This window comes from Stegostoma tigrinum, chromosome 2 (genome assembly GCF_030684315.1).
Source record: "Stegostoma tigrinum isolate sSteTig4 chromosome 2, sSteTig4.hap1, whole genome shotgun sequence".
Taxonomy (NCBI): domain Eukaryota; kingdom Metazoa; phylum Chordata; class Chondrichthyes; order Orectolobiformes; family Stegostomatidae; genus Stegostoma; species Stegostoma tigrinum.
Window position 1 is genome coordinate 159,053,479 of NC_081355.1, and position 18,719 is coordinate 159,072,197.

At 43.8% G+C, this 18,719-nt stretch overlaps 1 protein-coding gene across 7 annotated transcripts in view; it reads left to right on the plus strand.

Moving 5' to 3' along the window:
- hsf1 (heat shock transcription factor 1) overlaps positions 1–18,719 on the plus strand; it is a 117,098-nt gene that overhangs the window by 55,199 nt on the left and 43,180 nt on the right. For 6 of the 7 annotated variants that reach the window (XM_048557822.2, XM_048557858.2, XM_059640646.1 and 3 more), the window contains exons 3-7: positions 5,203–5,339; positions 6,493–6,617; positions 8,820–8,895; positions 11,720–11,781; positions 14,133–14,229. In XM_048557822.2, coding sequence (XP_048413779.1) covers positions 5,203–5,339; positions 6,493–6,617; positions 8,820–8,895; positions 11,720–11,781; positions 14,133–14,229 — 497 coding nt within the window. The remainder of the gene's footprint in view (positions 1–5,202; positions 5,340–6,492; positions 6,618–8,819; positions 8,896–11,719; positions 11,782–14,132; positions 14,230–18,719) is intronic. The other variant, XM_059640636.1, reaches the window with a different exon arrangement.

The window sequence follows — 18,719 nt, forward strand, 5'->3', positions numbered from 1 at the left end:
ATGGATTCGTCAAGGGCAGGTCGTGTCTCACAAACCTCATTGAGTTTTTTGAGAAGGTGACCAAGCATGTGGATGAGGGAAGGGCAGTTGATGTGGTGTACATGGACTTCACTAAAGCCTTTGATAAGGTTCCACATGGTAGGCTATTGGAGAAAATACAGAGGCATGGGTTTGGGGGAGATTTAGCAGTTTTGATTAGAAACTGGCTTTCTGTAAGAAAGCAACGAGTGGTGGTTGGTGGAAAATATTCAGCCTGGAGTCCTGATACTAGTGGTGTGCCTCAAGGGCCTGTTTTGCGACCACTGCTGTTTGTCATTTTTATAAATTACTTGGACGCAGGCATAGGTGGATGGGTTAGTAAGTTTGCAGATGACACTAAAGTCGGTCGAGTGGTGGACAGTGTGGAAGAATGTTGCAGGTTGCACGGAGACTTGGATAAACTGCAGAATTGGGCCGACAGGTGGCAAATGGAGTGCAATGCAGATAAATGTGAGGTGATTCACTTTGGGAAGAATAATAGGAAGGCAGGATACTGGGTCAATGGAAAGATTTTTGGTGGTGTGGATGTGCAGCGGGATCTTGGTGTCCATGTACATAGATCCCGGAAAGTTGCCACCCAGGTTGATAGTGCTGTTAAGAAGGCTTACGGTGTGTTAGGTTTTATTGGTAGAGGGATCGAGTTCCGGAGCCATGATGTCATGCTGCAACTGTACAAAATGCTAGTGCAGCCTCATTTGGATAATTGCGTGCAGTTCTGGTTGCCCCATTACACGTAGGATGTGGAAGCATTGGAAAAGGTGCAGAGGAGATTTCCCAGGATGTTGCCTCGTCTGGAGCGCAGGCCCTATGAAGAAAGGCTGAGGGACTTGGGTTTGCTCTCATTGGAGAAAAGGAGGCTGAGGGGATTTAATAGAGACATACAAGATGATCAGAGGATTAGATAGGGTGGACAGTGAGAGTCTTTTTCCGAGGATGATGACGTCAGCTTGTACAAGGGGGCATAGCTACAAATTGAGGGGTGATAGATTTAAGACAGATGTCAGAAGCAGGCTCTTTACTCAGAGGCAGGTTAGGGCGTGGAATGCCCTGCCTGCCAATGTAGTTAACTTCAGCCACATTAGGGGCATTTAAACAGTCCTTGGATAAGTATATGGATAATGATGGGATCGTGTAGGGGGATGGGCTTAGATTAGTTCACAGTTCGGCGCAACATCAAGGGCTGAAGGGCCTGTTCTGCGCTGTATTGTTCTATGTTCTAAAAGAAAGCAGAGATTCCATAAAATCCCTACTATGTGGAAGCAGGCTCTTTGGCCCAACAAGTCCACACCAACCCTCAGACCATCCGACCTAATCGATACATCCCTGAACACTCTGGGCGATGTAGCATGGCCAATCCACTAGCCTGTGCATCTTTGGACTGTGGGAGGAAACTGGAGTATCTGGAGGAAACCCACGCAGACATGGGAGGAATGTGCAGACTCCACACAGACAGTCGCCCAAGGGTTGTATCGAAACTGGGTTCCTGGCACTGAGGGGCAGCAGTACCAATCACTAAGCCACCTTGTCGCCCCTTAAAAATAGGTGTTCACAATTTGAAGGTGTCACTGGAATACTGCAGCATGCCTAGCATAGACATATAAGCGTGCGAGCAGGATGCTGTGTAAAAGTGATTGGTTATGGGAAGGTCGAACCAGAGCTTTTCCGCAAAGTGGCCACGCACTTTGCGTTTGGTTTCTCCTGTGTAGACCATGTTGAGTGCAGTCACTGCAATGCACCAGATTGGAAGGGGCGCAGGTAAAATACTGTTACACCTGGAAAGACCGCTTAGGCGCTTGGATGGTGAGCAGGGAGGAGATGAAGGGGCAACGTGGGAAGGTGCTAAGGCAGGGGCAGGGCTCATGTTGGTCATGGAATGGGCTTAGCGTGCCTCGGAGGGAGTGATCCCCGTGAAATGCAGACTGGGGAGTGAGGGGAAGATGTGCTTGGTGGAGTTCTTCTGGAGTTGTCTGAAATGGCAGAGAATGATCCTTTGAATGTGTTGCTGCTGAGATGAGAAGCAAGGGCAAGGGACACCCAATCACACTGCTGTGAGTGATGGGAAAGGGCAAGGACAAAAGCACAGGTAATAGGTCAGACATGGTTGAGAGCCTTGTCACCTCGCAGTTGATGAGGATCCACAGCCATGGAAGAAGCAAGCCAAGTCACAGCACTGAAGGTGGCATCATCCATGAGAAGGAAAGGGGAGAACCTGATGGAATCATTGCAGGACGTGGGATGTGATGAGCTGTAGTGAAGGTAGCTTTGGAAGTCGACAACTTTGTAGTAGATGGTAGTGGACAGTTTATTGCACAAAATGGAGACGGAGGTCAAGGCAAGGAAGGAAAGTGTCGAAAATGGGTGATGTGAAAGTTAGAGCAGTGACAATTGGAAGTAAAATGAACAATTTTTTTCAAGACCCTGGTGGGACCATGAAGCAGCACCAAAGCAGCCATCGATGTACTGAGAAATGAGTTGTGGGAGGGGGCCAGTGTAAGACTGGAACAAGGATAGTTCTACATACCTCATAAAGAGGCAGGTATAACTGCCATCGGTGCAGGTGCCCACAGCCACTCTTGACTTAGCTGAAGTGAGATGAATTGAAGGAGAAATTGTTCAGTGAGAGAACAAGTTCTGCCAGGGATAAGTGTGCTGGTGGATGGGGATTTCTCAGGCCTCTGGTAAAGGAAGAAGCTGTGAACTCTCAGACCATCCTGGTGGGCAATGGAGGTATAGACTAATAGGCATCCATAGTGAACAGTAGGCAGTTAGAGCCAGGGAACTGGAAATTGTCAGTTTGGTAGAGGGCATCAGAGGAATTGCAGATGTGGTGGGTGGGATTGGACAAGGAGAGAGGATGGAGTCAAAATCGGAGGAAATGAGCTCAGTAGGGCAGAAATAGGCTGATACTGTGGGCCTACCGGAGGATTCTGGTTTGTGGATTTTTGGAAGGAGGTGGAAGTGGGCTGTCCAGGGTTGGGAACTCTACCAGATTGAAGGCAGTAGGGAAGAAGATCTCCAGAGGTAGTGAGGTCAGTGGTAGTCCTGGCAACAGTGTTCAGCTGTGGGGTCGTGGCCTGGGCTTGGTAGGAAGGAGTATTGGAGGGATGGCATTTAACCTCTGGAACGTAAAGGTAAAGCCAGACTACAACAGCACCACCTTTTATCAGCCAGCTTGGTAACAGAGTTACTGAGGAGAGTGAGGTGCAGCAGTTTCAGAAGAGGGACAGTTTAGAGTGGGTGAGAGGAGCAGAGAAATTCAGAAGGCCAAAGTCACGTCAGCAGTTTTCAATGGGGAGAGGGCAGGTAAGAGGCCAAGGAAGGGGTCCGAGTGGGGGTCGAATATTGGAGGTGGGTGAAGGAATCAGTAGAACAATGGGCAAGGGGTCCCTGCCCGAAGAAGTGAGCGCAGAGACGGAAGCGGCAGGCAAACAGGTCAACGTCATGATGAGTCTGAAATCCATTAAAGTATGGGTGTAAGAATATCAAGCTGAGTCTTTTCCTGACAACAGTACATTCAGCCTTGGAGAGGCAAAAGCCAGGAGGTATAGTGAACGCATGACAAGCACTCGGGTGGGGGAGAGTGGCCTGTGGAACAGAAAGTGATGGCATCTGAGGGCTGGAAAGGGGTGTGCAGGATGGATGTTGGAATCCGTAAGTCACTGGAGCTTGCCGTAAGAAAGAGAGAGTCTTCTGTTCAGGATCCGGGTGAGGTGAAGCATGAAGTGAAACCAGGGACTCGTGCACCTTTGAGAGAGGTTGAGTCAATGTTGCTGCAAAGTGGTACACGTTGGGTTGTTTGTGGATCACAGCATCTGGTGGGAACAGCAATCTGAGGAAAGTTGTATGCCCTGGAGATACTTGTAAATCTGGGTGGTTTCAAAACATGAGTGAAACTTGATTTGAAATACATCCGGGGTAAGTCTGAGTCATTTGCAGTCGCTGAGAAAGGAAACATGGCTGTGAAAGCGGGTTTTGGCAAACACCTTGTGGAACATCATTGAAATGGAGAGTAACAAAGGTGTTCATGGTGGGAAAAGTCAGCTGAAATTCCTGTAATAGGGAAGAGTAAAACGTCTTCAGGATAGGCATTCCTCGAAGAGATGCAGCAGTCAATTAAACAAAATGTTGAAGAAAATTACTACAGATGCTGGAATCTGTACAGAAAACAACATATGCTGGAGATCACACCAGTCAGGCAGCATCCATGGAGAGAGAGCAAGCTAACATTTTGAATCTAGATGACTTCAGAGCTGAGATGAAGTGTGGAGGGGACAACACTTGTTTCTATAGGTTGGGGGAAGTTGCTGTGGTGGGTATAGGGTGCTGGTGGGGAAAAGATGTTGATAGTTCACATTAAGTGATTGGAATGTGAGAATGGCAGAACAAAAGGGTGTTTCCTGTCAGAATTTGGAAAGGACAGCCGGCCCCATTGGGATAGGGGGGGCAGGAGAGAGAAGACATGATAACAGAATGTAACAATCTAAAAGAAGGTGAAGAAATGAGAGTTGGATCACAAATTGAAAGTGTTGAACTCTACATTAACTACACAAGGTTGTAAAGTACCCAGTCTGAAGATGAAATGATGTTCCTCCAATTTTTTTGTGATGAAGGGTCTAGGCGAAATGTCAGCTTTTGTGCTCCTGAGATGCTGCTTGGCCTGCTGTGTTCATCCAGGTCCACACTTTGTTATTTTGGATTCTCCAGTATCTGCAGTTCACATTATCTCTTCCTCCAATTTGTGCTGTGATTCACTGGAGCACTGCAGCATGCCGAGAACAGACAAGTGGGCACGTGAGCAGGACGTTGTGTTAAAATGACTGGCTACAGGAAGCTCAGGGACATGCTTGTGCACAACTGGAGGTGTTACGCAAAGTGGTCACCCAGTCTGCATTTGATTTCTCCGGTGCAGAGGAGGCCGGACTGGGGACAGCGAATACAATACACAAGATTGGAGGAGGTACAGGTGAAATGCCATTTATTTGTTATCTTGTGCTCTTATGTAAATCTAGCTGTTGTATACACTCAATACAGAGGCTTTTATCAATCTTCAAAAAAGTTCTTCTCTTCACCCCCCCCACCAATGTTGTTTGACCTCCTACCCAAAATTCAGTCATTTGTACTCTGACATTTACCACCCCCACTGGGATATATTTATCTTTGCAGATGGCTTTCGTAAAGTTGTGAACATTGAGCAAGGTGGGCTTGTGAAACCAGAAAAGGACGATACGGAGTTTCAGCATGTTTACTTCATCCGGGGTCAGGAACATTTACTAGAAAATATCAAGAGAAAGGTAACCAGTGTAAGTGTGAAATAAGCTAAGTCCCAGTTTATTTCCTGCCTCCCAACAGGGCTTCACAATTGTTAGATCAAAAACAAATAGCGGCTTTTTAAAGATCTGTTTCTTTTTTAAGTGGGTGAGTAGGCAGAATAAATAATATTCATTCATTTGTGTTCTCCAAAAATAGTCTGTCCCTCTCACTTAGTTACCCATCCCAAAGCTCTTGAACTCAATGCAGCAATTCCTTACACATGTTCTTTTCTGTTGATGAAATTAGGTACTCCCAGTTGTGGCTCAATGCACATGCCTTTCTTATATGTATCTGGTGGTGTTCTTCTGGTGTTTCTTTTCATTCCCATGAATTGATTAGCACTGTGCTGTTCAAGTACAGTTTGGAAGTTGTGTCTTTGTTACACTAACTTGGACAGTGCAAACATATGTGAAGAGATATTGTACAAGCACAAGATAAGTATTCAGTACACAAGTGAGTGCTTGAATAAAAGCAAAATATTGTCGATGCTGGAAGTCTGAAATTTAAAAGGCACTGGAGAAACTCAGTTGGCCTGGTAACTCTGTTTCTCTCTCCAGTGACGTTCACATTTCAAGTCCTATATGACTTCTTAAGAAGCCTTTTTATAAATGTAAAAGCACAAAAAAGGCAGTCTAGAACACTCCCATTTTCCACCCCTTCTGAGTCCCTTTAACCATTTCTCACTGGATATCTTTACTGGCAGTTGTTACCTGGGCATGCTCATTTAAAAAATGGCCAAAGTCATAATTTTGGATCCAGTTTTGAAGGGGTAATCTCCCCACCAAGGCCTGTGTATGTCTTCACTTTGACCTCTCCCCTCTCCTCTTAATGGCGTGCACACACCTTGCTGCAGTGATGGCCACTAATCAAGGAATCCAGAGTGTGAATTTTAATGGTGACACCAACTGAAATTGCTGTAAAGGCTAAATTGCCAAGGTCTCAGAAGACCAAAGAACTGCTCTCTCATTAGAGACAACTGGTGTTGAATTTAACCTGAGGGCCACTATGTTTCAGGCACGGCAAATGGTCAAAAAGGCAAGACTTCCATGGCAACTTCAGCTGGTGTGGGAATTGAATCCACACTGTTGGTATCATTCTGCATCACCAACCAACAGTCTGATGTTTTTGATTTAAAACTTGTAGATCTCAACTGTAAAGCCAGAGGAGATCAAAGTCAGGACCGATGACGTCAGTAAAATTCTAAGTGATGTTCAGATCATGAAAGGGAAGCAAGAAACCCTGGACTCCAAACTGCTCACCATGAAACAGTAAGTACCTCAACTTGGAATATCAAATGTGTGTATAGAAGCAATTGTTAGTTACCTTGGATGCATCAGTGCAATGTGCAACCATACTGTGGACACTTCCATTATTTGATAGAAGTGCTTTTGGAGAGAGTGTATGCTGTTTTAGTTTGGATCTCCATGAGTTGTCTGAAATGTAATTGCTGCCCATGTCTCTAAGGCCATCCATCCAAAGGCAGTAATATTCAAGAGTGCACCCATCAGCTGGAGCAATGTCTGGGACCTGCTGCTTTGCCAATAATCTCTATCCTATTTCCTAGCCCATTTTTAGGCTACCTATTACAGTGGAATATCATGAGTTAGGATTTAAATTAAACTGTGTGCATGTTTGTAATTAAACACATAATTGAACTTCCAGGAAGGGTCAATGTAAGCATGGAATACTGATTTCACACCGGCAAATTGTCTTATGTTCAGTCTTGGTTAGTGACAGCAATCATCCCATCGTTTAATTACGCTTGACATTACGAGGTGAGAGCTGAGAAGATTGGGCCTTGAGAAAGATCTTGAAGGAGGCGAGGGAAGGAAAGATTTGGAGGCATGAACTTGGAGAGTTTGTGCAGGCATCGTCAGTGTTCCTCTTCAACCGTGGCTTAATGTTTTTGATGCCGGATTCTAAGAATGATGGCCAGATATAATGTTCTTAGAAGTTGCATGTCCTCTTTTAGTCAACAAAATGTGAGGCTGGATGAACACAGCAGGCCAAGCAGCATCTCAGGAGCACCTGAGATGCTGCTGGGCCTGCTGTGTTCATCCAGCCTCACATTTTGTTGTCTTGGAATTCTCCAGCATCTGCAGTTCCCATTATCTCTGGTACCTCTTTTAGTTTCGCTTTCACTTATCAATGAAGCCTCTTCAGCTTTAATTTGGCTCAGCAGGTAAATGGTGGTTGTTGTCGTCGTCGTCTGCCAGGTACTGATTGCTTTGGAATTATCTACTGAATAGATGCCAGTCCTGGTGGCAAAGTATTGATTGCCATGTTATATGAAAAATTTACTCAACTGTCAAAAGGGATTGTCGTGAAACTCATGTAGTTCTGAACATCCTTGCTGCTCTGAATCTATTAGTAGTCTGGCAGGGCACAGTTATGTGGGTAGGCAGAGTCAATATTGACTAATGGAACAGAAACAGGTGTTAGACAAATCTGTTTGGTGATTTGAGGTTGTACCTTTTCAGATAGAAAAGGGGATATTAGTAAGTGCAGTATATTTGGAGTTTGGGGTTTCGCGCAACATTAGAGCTCATGAGACTAAGGGTAATAGTGAATTTACGAGGCAAAAACTAAGTCGAGGATGGGAGGTGATAATTAGCTCTCTATCCACGTGATTTTTCTTTTTATCCTTTTCTTCCCTTTACAATTTCGGGTGGGGTAAGGTTTTTAAAATTTTGTTATCTGAGTAGCAGTGGTTCATTGAAGGGAATCCACCTTAGAGGGTAACACAGCTGTTTTCACCCAATATCTTCTTATGTACCTGCCACCTGGGAACATTGAAATTCAATCCAGCCAATCAGCCCTGTCACACATCCTCCCCAACCCTAACTCCGAGCTAACCAAGTTAATTTAGAAACCCAAGTTCTGGCACTGGTTCGATTGAATTGTTGAAGGTTTGAATCAAAACATTAGACCTTGCCCAGTGCTGGAAATAGCACTGAGATAAATAGCAAAATAAATAAAAAGCAAAATAAAAGTCTCTTTTGGACATCCACTGCAATAACTTCATGCCATCCAGAAGATACCCTGATCTATCCTTTTGCAGTCTAAATTGAATAACCTCCCACTTGGGTTATGCTGTATTCCATCCGTCAGTTTCTGACCATTCACCTAATATATCCATATCCAGTTGTAATTTTATGCTGTCATTTACACTGCCTACAATTCTTCATTATTTTGTGTCATCAACAGATTTGGAAATATGATTTTCTATGCATTATCCAAGTAATTAATAAATAATTCGAATAATGCCAAGTGCTGAGTTAAATCAATTTATGAAGGCCATAATTTATGAATATCTTAGATCACTGCAACTTATTTGGTGCGAACAGTGTATCTCCATGATTGTCTGAGCACTGACATTGTAGGGTCCTGTTTCTTGCATTTGATGGGCAGGGAGTGATAGGTATTTTGTATGAATCTCTGATAGTTTTAACATTAATTTTTGTTTACAGTGAAAACGAAGCATTATGGCGGGAGGTGGCAAGCCTGCGACAGAAGCACACACAGCAACAGAAAGTTGTAAATAAGGTACGGGATCAGGCAGGTTGCAACAACAAATACATTTCATTCTAAGAAGTCTGTTGAATATTTGAAGGTCGTGCTCCCTACTGACTCAGTAATGCACAAGGGTCTGTACTTTTTCCAAATTAATCTCCCATTTTAAGCCGAAATCTGCTGTATGGGCCTTTGCTTCTTTATCATAGTTTGTTTGCAGGGCCACCCTGTCAGTACGCTCTGTTGAAGATAACCTTGGGTGTCCAGGCTGTGATCTCTGCCCTGCCATGAAAATTGGCTGTGTTGATCTGTACATGTGATTTTGTTTCTAAGCAAAAGGTGGAACTATTTCCTGGAAACTAATGTGCTGTCAGTGCTGTTGAGCAAGACAACAAAAATCAGCAGGAGATTTTGTTGACACTTTTCTGTACCTGACACATACATGTCCTGGTTTGTGCCAGCTTGCTCTCAGTCAAGATGCCAGCATGAGGCCATTAAAATCCTATCCCAAGACTCCTAAGGGTCAGAGTGAAGGTTTCTGATCCTGAAATGCATAGTAACACTCCCACCCTTCTGCTGATAAATGTCTGTACTAACAATCAGCTAGGGTTGGGATTGACCTGGGGTTTGTTTCCTGCTGTAACTGCATAGATGTGCTGCATCCCAAATGTTGACTCATTGGCTGATATGCCACATGATTGCTATGCCTCTGAAACCCAGCAGGTGAAGCAGTATATGGCAACAGTGAAGGAAAATCAGATGAGCTTGGCATATAGTTGTGAGGGTAATAATTTGGCTTAGTGTATAGCTGGGCCAAGATCTAGCAATCGAAAATGCACACCCCAGGTAAGCAGAGGGGTACAAGCAATTGTCTCACTTTTGGCATTCAGACTAAATGATGGGAAATTACTAAGTTGTGTGTCACTTTAACAAGGGTCTGGGATATGCAGGAGAACCTGTCATAGTGCAGGGAGGTATACTTTAATTGATGCTTTTAATTGGAAAAGGGCTTTTAGTTCCTGGGTAGTAAATTAGGATCTGCCCTGGTGACAGGGTACGTGATCTTACAAGCTGTGGGGAAAGCAGTGTGGAGGTCAGATGTCTTCTCCCACCCCCACTGATTATAACAGTAACAGATCTGTGGAGGTATTTCCAAGCTGCTTTGTGTCTTCACTGACCTGAGGAGAGGTCTGGGTGCAGACTTTTTGCCTACTTATCTGCCTGTCATATGCACATCATGTGATCTAACAGGGTAAGAAAGATAGGGAAAGGAATAATTGGCATGTCAATGTCAGACACAATGCTTCTAGGTACTGTATGACTAAAACAAGTTGAGAATCTGAGCCTGGGCTCATCCCAAAGTTTGGGATTGGGACTAGGCTGCTGCTCAACTAGTAGGTTTGAGCAGTAGGGTTAATTCTCTGGCCCCAGACCTTCGGTTGAAATACCATTGTTTTGTGTCCCAGTCAGATGTTCATGCAAAGGTTTGCTTATTTTACTTGAATGTTCTGGAAGTGTTGCTGGTTGGAACATGGCAGGTTATTTCTATCAGACTGATCACGTGTTGGTTGTTTTGATGTTGAGGGCATTCCTCTTGCTTAAGGTTCCTCCTTTTGAGGTAATAGAAGTTGGGGGTGAATGGCCACCTGAAGTCATGGGACAGACACTTGGTGACTGAGTATCTGCTGGGGAATTGAGTTTGAAGCCATTGATTGGCCTTAGGATTGGAAGCAGAGTAATGCATCAAGACTCTTCAATCTGTATTTAACTCATCGGTGGGATGTAGTGTCTCTGATACAGCCAGTGTTTAATATCTATCCCCAATTATTATTTGGGATATTGGTGAGCTGTTTTCTCCGATACAAATTGGTGTGGCTTATCTTCACAAATCAGCAGGTACCCAGAAACACTGCTGTGGAGTTTTGATCTGTTTGAATTACTTCGTGTTCATTAAATGGAAACAAATGAATCATTTCTGCATCCTTCCCTCCGTCAACTGATAAGCTAACACCTTTTTAATTAATGTGTGAAATTTCTAATTTTTAGACTGTGTTGCTTATGGTGCTTCCCAGCGGACTCTGCATTATCAAGCCGTCTGCCCTGTGACTTCAGCTGAGCTGAGGGTGTGTAGCGCAGGTTCACCTTCCACTCCTATACATCATCTATTGGACTGGGGATTTGGTGTGGGGCAGGGTTTGCTTTGGCAAGAGGGTCGGTTGCACAGAAAAAGTTCCGTTTTACGGAGGTTGGGAATTTTGAGTGACCTAATGGGTGATGCTGCTTGTTTTTACAGGGTTGTGCCTTGTGAGAAAGATTAATATGTGGGGTGGGTCTCTCCACAAATGAAATTATTGAGCAGGAGTTCAAATGAGAGGAGAAGGGGTGTCTGCATGGTCTGCTGAAAGGTTACGGGTAGAAGTGTCCTTCAGGAGGCTTCAAAAATAGCTTAGCATTGAGGTATCGCACTGGTTTCTCATGTCTTTCTCTGACAGGATGGTGAAATGTCTGGTACGAGTGGGTCAACTACAGGGCTAGGCTGGCTTTGTCCAAAGCGTTGTGAATGAGTGAAAAGTAGCACTGGGTTAGTGTGATTCGGTGTGGGTTGACTCTCTGGATCTGAATATGGGGTTGTACTGGCCCACCTGACACTCCTCATTGGTGGATCTGTCACTGGAGAGTAGTGTGGAGTTCTGCTGACTCTGGAACTGCGGGATGAGGTGGTCTGTGACTAAGTTACAAATTCTTTGCGTGTGGGGCTGAGAAAGAGTGTGCCTAAATTGTGCAGAGTGGCTGTTTTTGAATAGTTGAGCTTTGCTCTGAGTGAATAATAAATCGTTGTTTTTCTCCTTTTTTTTAGCTGATTCAGTTCCTGATTTCACTTGTACAATCCAATAGAGTCATTGGAGTGAAGAGGAAAATGTGAGTTAATTATTAGCAATACTCCGTGATGGAAAAGGATTCAATGCTGTATATTTGTGTGTAATCAGTTAATTTGTTTGGGTCAGTGGGAGTGGTATCATTTGCCTCATTTACGCCTTTTAAACTCACTTCTCCAAACTTGGACAGCAAGTTCGTGGATGTCTTGACCATGTGAGGCTTGCGTATTTTACTGTTCTGCAAAGGTTGCACAAAGTTCACTGCTAGAAACTGCTAGAGCTTAAAACCTGAAGACTAATGCAACCAAAGCACTTAGATTTATTTCCTAATTGAAAAGTAATGAATTTATACTGAACTTGCTTCTGGAATCTTGGTATAAAAATCTTGCTACACATGTTACAACTTGCTACATCCAATCCAGCCATTGACCAACTCATCAGCTGAAAACAGTTTATGAAGTATTTTACTCAGAAGAATGTTAAGGCTTCCGTCTTAAGAAAAACTGTCTCTGTTTTTCTGGTATAACAAGGTGTAGATCTGGAAGAACACAGTAGGCCAAGCAGCACCAGAGGAGCAGGAAAGCTGACGTTTCAGGTCTGGATGTGATAATGGGAACTACAGATGCTGGAGAATCCAAGATAATAAAATGTGAGGCTGGATGAACACCGCAGGCTAAGCAGCATCTCAGGAGCACAAAAGCTGACGTTTCAGGCCTAGACTCTTCATCAGAGAGGGGGATGGGGTGAGGGTTCTGGAATAAATAGAGAGAAGGGGGAGGCGGACCGAAGATGGAGAGAAAAGAAGATAGGTGGGGAGGTAGGGAGGGGATAGGTCAGTCCAGGGAAGACGGACAGGTCAAGGAGGTGGGATGAGGTTAGTAGGTAGGAGATGGAGGTGCGGCTTGGGGTGGGAGGAAGGGATGGGTGAGAGGAAGAACAGGTTAGGGAGGCAGAGACAGGTTGGACTGGTTTTGGGATGCACTGAGGGAAGGGGAAGAGCTGGGCTGGTTGTGTGGTGCAGTGGGGGGAGGGGATGAACTGGACTGGTTTTGGGATGTGGTGGGGGAAGGGGAGATTTTGAAACTGGTGAAGTCCACATTGATACCATTGGGCAGCAGGGTTCCCAAGCGGAATATGAGTTGCTGTTCCTGCAGCCTTCGGGTGGCATCATTGTGGCAGTGCAGGAAGCCCATGATGGACATGTCATCTAAAGAATGGGTGGGGGAGTGGAAATGGTTTGCGACTGGGAGGTGCAGTTGTTTATTGCGAACCGAGCGGAGGTGTTCTGCAAAGCGGTCCCCAAGCCTCCGCTTGGTTTCCCCAATGTAGAGGAAGCCACACCGGGTACAATGGATGCAGTATACCACATTGGCAGATGTGCAGGTGAACCTCTGCTTAATATGGAAAATCATCTTGGGGCCTGGGATAGGGGTGAGTGAGGAGGTGTGGGGGCAAGTGTAGCATTTCCTGCTGTAGCAGGGTCTGGACCCTTCAGAAAATGCTGCTCGGCTTGATGTGTTCATCCAGCTCTACGCCTTGTTATCTTGGATTCTCCAGCAACGGCAGTTCCTACTATTGTCAGCTTTTCTGGTACAGGGATCGATGTTCTGACAGGGCCGTATGTTCTGGACCTGGTGATGGTGATTATCCCCTGCTTGATCTAATTTTTGGTTTCTGTGAATTCCCTTTTAATCATTTGCATAGAGCTCTACAGATTTTATAGTCAGGTTATGTGACTTCAGGTCAGTGAGCAGAATGACCCTCACACTGAGACCCTTTCTACCAGTTATTCTCCAACGTGGGATTGAGTTAAAGCAGGTGGGGCTTAGAAACACCTTTTATTATGTCTGGTCGAACAGGTACCAATTAGAAATTTCAAGGTAAAGATGAATAAATGTTTGTTGGGCATGGGTATCAAGAAAGATGGAGGAAAATTTGTAAATAAACATGGTACACGTGCATGTACATTAGCTACAATCTAATTGGGTGACGAAACAGATTTGAACTAACATCTCTACTCCTGTTCTCAGAAAATCACAAGTTCAAACCCTTTCAACTTCTAATTTTACACTAATTCAGTTTGTATGCCACGATATGTCACCATGCAGTTCATAATGTATTATTTTTGTAATTTAGTGAACACAACAGCTGTTTTGTGCCAAAAACAGTCACCAAATGAATGACTAGTTAGTTTTATTTCTTTGGCCATTCCTGCCTCAAGCAACTAGAATGCACTTTGCCCTTAAACAGAGCCAAAAGATCTTTACACCTACATTTAAACCTGTGAAAAGTGGACATGACCTTTTTTAGCACACCTGAGTGCACAGTAAAGTTAATCTCTGCACGTGTCCACCATGTCCTTCAGTCTCAATCCACTATTTTTCCCTCTTTCAGCCCCCTCATGTTAAATGACAGCAGCTCAGCGCATTCCATGCCAAAATACAGTCGTCCATACTCTTTGGAACCTCTGCAAGAATCATCAGCACTGACGGTAGGTGCCATTATGCTGGTCAAGAATCTGCCAATAACGAGTGCTTTGTATGTATTTTTGATCATGGTTAATTGGTGCAAACCCATGTTACACTGTCCACCTAGTTGGACTTCAGAAACTTTTCTCTGGAGTGCCATCTAAAGGTTGGGACTTTTTACACTAAAATGAAAAAGCAAAACACTGAGAAAGCTGGAAATCTGAAATAATAGCAAGTTGTGTTGGAAATATCCACACTTTTTTTGAAAGAAGTGTTAATATCGACATGGTCTCACTCACCAGGAGCTGCCAGAGCTGAGTTTTGCAGCACTTTCTGTTTTTATTTGTGATTTGTAACCATAGTTGTTGGATGCTATTTACTGAGATGTTGCTCCTCCAAGTTACTGAATGTGCCTCAATATTCAATGTTGAATACTGAGTATGGCCAAAAGTCTGGGCTCTGCCAACTGCAGAATGTGATTAGTGAAATTTATGGATAGTTGGGAAGGATGGCGAGTGAAAGGGGAGATTGACTGAAGGAAAAGCTTAGAGTTGAGCCTGCTGTTTTTTGCCCTTTTTATGCAGTACATATACAATTGTTTGCTATTCAATGTCTTGTTTCCTGTGTCCTTTTGTGAAAAAGATTAGACAATTTTCCAAGAATCTACAATGGGAGATCTTTGACTAATTTCACTGCATGTGACTACCTGTTTCCCTTTTGTAATGCTCACTGAACCAATCATAAACATTCTTCATTTTCATCTCTGAACATTTGCTGCAATGAAGTTTTCCTCCTGATTGCATCCTGCTACCCCACACAGGTTTTACAGGGAATAGTAAGCCATAAGTGAATTTCAGTCACGCAAATTTCAATGGGATGAATGTTGCAAACCATACTGATCTGCATTTGGAATAGACAACAGAAAACAGCAAGAAGATTACTGATATACCACAAAAATTAGAAATGTAGAAAATAAGAATAGGCCATTTAGACTTTCGAGCCTGCTCTGCCATTTAGTACGATCGTGGCTAATCATCTAACTCTGTTCCCACTTTCTCACCATACCATTTGATTTCTTTAGACTAAAGAACTATTTCTGACCCCTTTAAAACATTCAACGTTTTGGCTTGAACAGCTTTCGGTGGCAGAAAACACCACAGGCTCACTACTTGTTTGGTGAAGAAATTTCTCCTCATCTCAGTCCTAAATGGCATACCCCATATCCTTAGGCTGTGATCCCTAGTTCTCTACTCCCAATCATGAGAAGTATCCTTCCCACATTTACCCTGCCCAGTCTTATTAGAGTTATGCAGGTTCTCTAAATACACTGGCACTCACGTGCTTGCTCAGCCACATCCTCAAACTTCAATATAGTCCTGACTAACCAACTCTTTCTTCATACATCCTGCTATGCCAGGAGTCAATCTGCAAAATCTTCATTGCACTCCCTCTAAAGCCAGAACATACTTCATCTGATAAAGAAACCAAAACTGAACACACTATTCCAGGTGTGGCCTTACCAAGGCCCTGTACGATTTTCTTTTAAAACTTTAAGAATCCCTACAGTATGGAAACAGGCCCTTCGGCTCAAAATGTCCACGCATCCCACCCAGACCCCTATAACCCACCTAATCTATACATCCCTGAACACTACAGGGTAATTTAGCATGGCCAATCTACCTAGCCTGCTCAGCTTTGGACTGTGGGAGGAAACCCACGCAGACACTGGGAGAACGTGCAAACTCCACTCAGTCAGTGAGTTTTGAGAAGAGTCACCTAAGAGTGGAATCGAACCTGGGTCCCTGGTATTGTGAAGCAGCAGTTCTAACCACAGTCACCCATAGAGTTGGCGAGACATCCCTGCTCCCGGACTCTCATTCTGCTCATGATGAAGAGCAACATACCACTTGCTGCACCTGCTTTCACCAACTGGTGTTCGAGGATCCAGGTCTCATTGCACCTACCCTTTTCCAAATCTATTACCATTCAGATAATCTTCCTCTGTTTTTGCTTCCAAAGTAGATAACGTCCCATTTGGTCGCAGAGTCATACAGCATCATAACAGACCCTTCAGTCCAACTCCAAGTTTCCCAAATTAACCTAGTCTGACTTGCCTGCCTTTGGCAGTTGTTCTCTAAACCTTTCCTGTTCATGTACCTATCCAAATGTTTTTTAAATGTTGTAACTTTACCTGCATCTACTACTACTTCTCGCAGATCATTCCATCTACAAACCAACCTCTGTGGAAAAAGTTGCCCCTCAGGCCCCTTTTTAAATTTTTTCTTCTGACCTTAATAATATGACCCCAGTTTTAAACTCACCCACCCTAGGAAAAAAGCTTTTACTTTTTACCTTATCCACGCCCCTCATAATATTATAAACTTCTATCCAGTCACCCCTCAACCTCCTTTGCTCCAGGGGGAGAAAGATCCCAGCCTGTCTAGCCTTTCCTTATAACTCAGACTGTCTAGTCCCGGCAACATCTGGGTAAATTTCTTCTGAACCTTCTTCACTTTAGTAATATTCTTCCTATAGCAGGGCAACCAGAACTGTACACGGCTCTCCACAAGTGGCCTCACCAACATTTTGTGCGCCCTCAATATCATATGTCCTAATTCCTGTACTCCATGGCCTGAGGCACTGAAGGCAAACATGCCAAACATTATCTTTATCACCCTGTTTACCTGTGATGCAAATTTCAAAGAATTATGTACCTGAGCCCCTTGGGGCTCTCTGTTCGACAATGTTCCCCAGGGCCCACCATTAATTGTATAAGTCCTGCCCTGGTTTGTTTTGATAAAATGCTATAACCTCATATTTATCCAAATTAAGCTCCATCTGCCATTCCTCAGCCCATTTACCCAATTGATAAAGATCTCTTTGTAATCTTAGATAACCTTCACTGTCGACTATACCGTCAATTTTGGTGTCATCCGTTCACTTCATAACTATGCTTCCTAAATTCTCATCTAAATCATTTATATCAACAACAATAGACCCAGCACTGATCCCTGCGGAGCATTGCTGATCACAGGCTTCCAAACTGAAGAGCAACCTTCCACCAACACCAAAGGATTGGGGAAGTTTTGAAAGTTAACAAAAATAAACTGAGGAAAAAGGCAAATAATATAAAACTGGACAGTATGAGCTGCTTTCACCTTATGGAAATGAAAAGGCAGGCCAGAGCAAACATAGCTCCCTTCAAGAACAAGACTGAAAACATATTAACGGGGAATCAGAAAATGGCAGTTGATTTATCTACATTATGCCAACACTAGTCAACTTATCCAAATCACACTGAAGCATCTCTGCATCCTCCCCTTAGCTTTGTGTGGTCTGCAAATTTGCATATATTACATTTGGTTCCCTAAGGTGCAAGGAATGATCCCTGCAGTACCCTGTCAGTAATTGTCTGCCACTCAGGAAGTGACCTGTTTATTTCTACTGTTTTCTGTCTACCAGCCAATTCTCAATCCATGTTAGTACACTACCCCCAATCTCACCTGCTTTAATTTTAAAATGTTAACCTCCTATGTGGCAGTTTATTAACTGCCTTCTGAAAATCCAATAAACCACATCCACTAGTTTCCCCAATCAACTCAACAAGTTATATCTTTAATTCCAATCAATTTGCCAAACGTGATTTCCTTTCTGTAAATCCATGCTGACTCTCCCAATCCTGTCACCATTTTACAAGTGTTCTGTTATTAAGTCTTCTATAGCGGACTGTAGCATTTTCCCTACAAATGATATAAAGTTAACCAGGGCTATGATTCTGTTGTCTTTCTACCTTTTTTTAAAAAAATAGTGCGGTCACATTATTCACTCTCCAATCGGCAAGAACTGTTCGAGTGTATGCAATCTTGAAAGATGACCACCAATGCATCCACTATTTCTAGGGCCACTTCCTTGAGTACTCTGGGATGTAGATTACCTGGGCCTGGGATATTTCAGCATTCAATCCCATCAACTTCTTCAGCTTAATTTCTCTATTAGTCCTGATTTTCTTCACTTCTCTCTCACTTGGCCCTGTGTTCCCCAAGATTTTTGCGATGTTACTTGTCTTCCTTTTGTGAAGACAGAACCAAAATATGTATTTAATTGGCCTGCGATCTTTGTTCCCTATTTAACTCACCCAGTAAGGGGCACATTTGTCATCTGTAACCTTTTCCTCTTCTGAGGCAGGGGAGGCAATGGCCTAGTGGCATTATCGCTTGCCTGTTAATCCAGAGATCCCGATAACATTCTGGGGATCTGGGTTCAAATTCCACCACAGCAGGGAATGGAATTTGACTTCATTAAGTATCTGGAATAAAGGGTCTAGTGGTGACTATGAATCCATGTGAGATTGCTCGCTGAGTTGGAAGGTTCGTTTTCAGACGTTTCGTCACCATTCTAGGTAACATCATCAGTGAGCCTCCGACGAAGCGCTGGTGTTATGTCCCGCTTTCTATTTATCTGGTTAGGTTTCCTTGGGTTGGTGATGTCATTTCCTGTTCTTTTTCTCAGGGGA